General features: G+C 41.5%; 1 protein-coding gene across 2 annotated transcripts; it reads right to left on the bottom strand.

The window, feature by feature from the left end:
• Positions 1-268: 268 nt before the first annotated feature.
• Positions 269-1,564, bottom strand: rgs5b (regulator of G protein signaling 5b). Of its 2 annotated transcripts, none has more exons than XM_056421316.1 (5): positions 1,512-1,564; positions 1,312-1,401; positions 1,144-1,205; positions 865-1,028; positions 269-761 (listed from the first exon to the last, which is right to left on the bottom strand). In XM_056421316.1, exons 1-5 carry the CDS (start codon positions 1,553-1,555, stop codon positions 585-587), a joined length of 537 nt encoding a protein of 178 aa, XP_056277291.1. In that variant the 5' UTR covers positions 1,556-1,564; the 3' UTR covers positions 269-584. The 2 variants fall into 2 exon arrangements, with proteins under 2 accessions (XP_056277291.1, XP_056277292.1); XM_056421317.1 differs by having other exon boundaries at positions 1,144-1,215; positions 1,343-1,401; positions 1,512-1,555.
• Between the last annotated feature and the right edge of the window lie 460 nt (positions 1,565-2,024).

Below are 2,024 nucleotides of genomic sequence, written 5' to 3' on the forward strand. Positions count from 1 at the left end.
GAGCAACTCTTCTACTTCCTTTCTCCTACATTTTTTTCTGACCTCACTACCTACATCCCCCTTATGTGTCATGAGTTTTCCATGGTACTAAACAGTAATCTCTTGTATCTGAAAATTGGTAATCTTTTATTCAATACACTTATTTTCACATACAGTACTTCAGATAAATAAACAAAATAAATTCAGTTTTCACCACATCATAATAATACTTTAAATAAATAATTAATAAATAAACATGAATGCCATTGAGTTTCTCCCAGTGGTAGATTTGTTGTCTATTTGATTTTTATAATTCAAGCCACTGTGGCTGCCGTTCATGTATGTACATGTACAGTACAGGTGTCTCTTCCAGAGGCAGGCAGCACAGTCTTTGTCAGTCTTGTCTTTACAGCTTCACGTGTCCGTTAACTTCCAGCTTGGACGCCAATCTGTATGCAACCTCCGGTCCCCAAAATAACTCCACAACCCGGCGTGAACCTTCTTAGACTGAGGTATTTGTTCCATGTGAACTTTTCCAGGCTATGCTTCATGCGTATCCCCATTTATGTCTGCTGCTTGGAGGAAAGTTGTTTAGGTTCAGCTTGTTAGCCCGTCTTGGCCTTTCTGCTGACCTCCAGGTATGTGGAGGACTTTATAAAGCGAGGGAAGCAGTCTTTCTCCATGAGCGTGTAGATTTTGGCTTGGGCCAGACTGAAACAGGACAGGTTGGGTTGCACTATGTTCTCCTTTGTGATGCCTTTGGTCACATGGTCAAGATTTACCTACAGGTGAGCAGAGGATGGAGAGAGGTGATTATCAGACTTTGTGGCGGCAGCAGATTTACAGAGCATCGTAAAAAGTCGATAAAGGCTGTTTTATATTTACCTCTCGTGGTGCATCAGAGCCGATGAACTCGTCGTAAATTTTCTTTGCTTTCTCGGCCAGTTTTGAATGTTTGGTTTCCCGGTAGTTCTCACAAGCCAAGTAGAATGCAATGTTTTCCTCACTGAACTCTGAGTGTAGGAATGCTCTGAACAGGCAAAGTCCATCTGGAAACAGGAGAGAGAAAGGAAAGAGTGGTAGGTTAACATCTGTAGTCATCCCATAAACATCTGGAACAATTGAAGCATTTGCATCGAGGCTGATGTGGAGGATCGCTCTTACTTCGACTCGACAACAAGTTGTCAAACGACTCCTTCCATTTTAATGGATCCTCCACGTTTAACCTGCAGCAATAGAAACACATTATTAGAAAAAGGTTCTAGAAAAATCACAGAGGTCCACTTTGATTTCACTACATGCGTGGAGAGGGAATTTTAATGTCCGTCTTACCTCAGTTTGTCATTTTTCTTTGACTGGCTATTGATGCTGTGATCTGACTTTTGGAGTAAACTTCCAAACAGAGCTTTCAGCTCCTTTGCCCTGCAAAGATAAAGAAACAGAAATTGTTACAAAAGAACTGAGTTTGAATATTTAAATTCACCTGTCATAGAAGTACAGGAATAATAGATTTTGGATAGAATGAATCTCACCTCTCCAGGCAGGTGGTAGGCAGTGATTCAAGTCCTTTGCACATGATGAGATATTTTACCGCTCGCTGGTGGATATTTCCAAAGGGGTTGACAGTTGCTTGTAAAGTATGTAATGTGTTAGAGAGTTGTCTTCCTTTCTGTAAGTGACTGAGCTCCCTGTTGGTCTGCTGTCTGTGTGGGAGAGTGACTTGTTATAGGGTAGTCCACTCTGACATCACGCCTCTCAGCCAATGAAAAATCAAGTGGGAGGATGAGCAGACTCCTCAACACAGATTTTCTTCCAGACTACTTCCTCTCTGACTGAACATGTGGGATAGTTACAGTAACTGAATAACTTTACAACTCTTGTTTGTGTGTGTGTGTGTCTCTCTACATCTTCCGCCATCTTCCGCCGGAGACTGAAAACACACCTTTTCCGACTATATCTGGATTAAAACACAGATTTGCACTTCAGTGGCACTTAAATAGCTCTTATTGTGGTACTTTTGTAGTTCGACTATGTTGAGGAAATGT

The sequence above is a fragment of the Pseudoliparis swirei genome, chromosome 8, assembly GCF_029220125.1.
Source record: "Pseudoliparis swirei isolate HS2019 ecotype Mariana Trench chromosome 8, NWPU_hadal_v1, whole genome shotgun sequence".
Taxonomy (NCBI): domain Eukaryota; kingdom Metazoa; phylum Chordata; class Actinopteri; order Perciformes; family Liparidae; genus Pseudoliparis; species Pseudoliparis swirei.

What these genes read in the sequence shown, in the direction of transcription:
- rgs5b (XM_056421316.1), bottom strand. Translation starts at nt 1,555, where the DNA reads ATGTGCAAAGGACTTGAATCACTGCCTACCACCTGCCTGGAGAG. An exon ending in AAGAAAAATGACAAACTGAG is followed by an intron (nt 1,206 to 1,311) that starts GTAAGACGGACA and finishes CTATTGCTGCAG; the next exon opens with GTTAAACGTGGAGGATCCAT. An exon ending in GCTCTGATGCACCACGAGAG is followed by an intron (nt 762 to 864) that starts GTAAATATAAAA and finishes GCTCACCTGTAG; the next exon opens with GTAAATCTTGACCATGTGAC.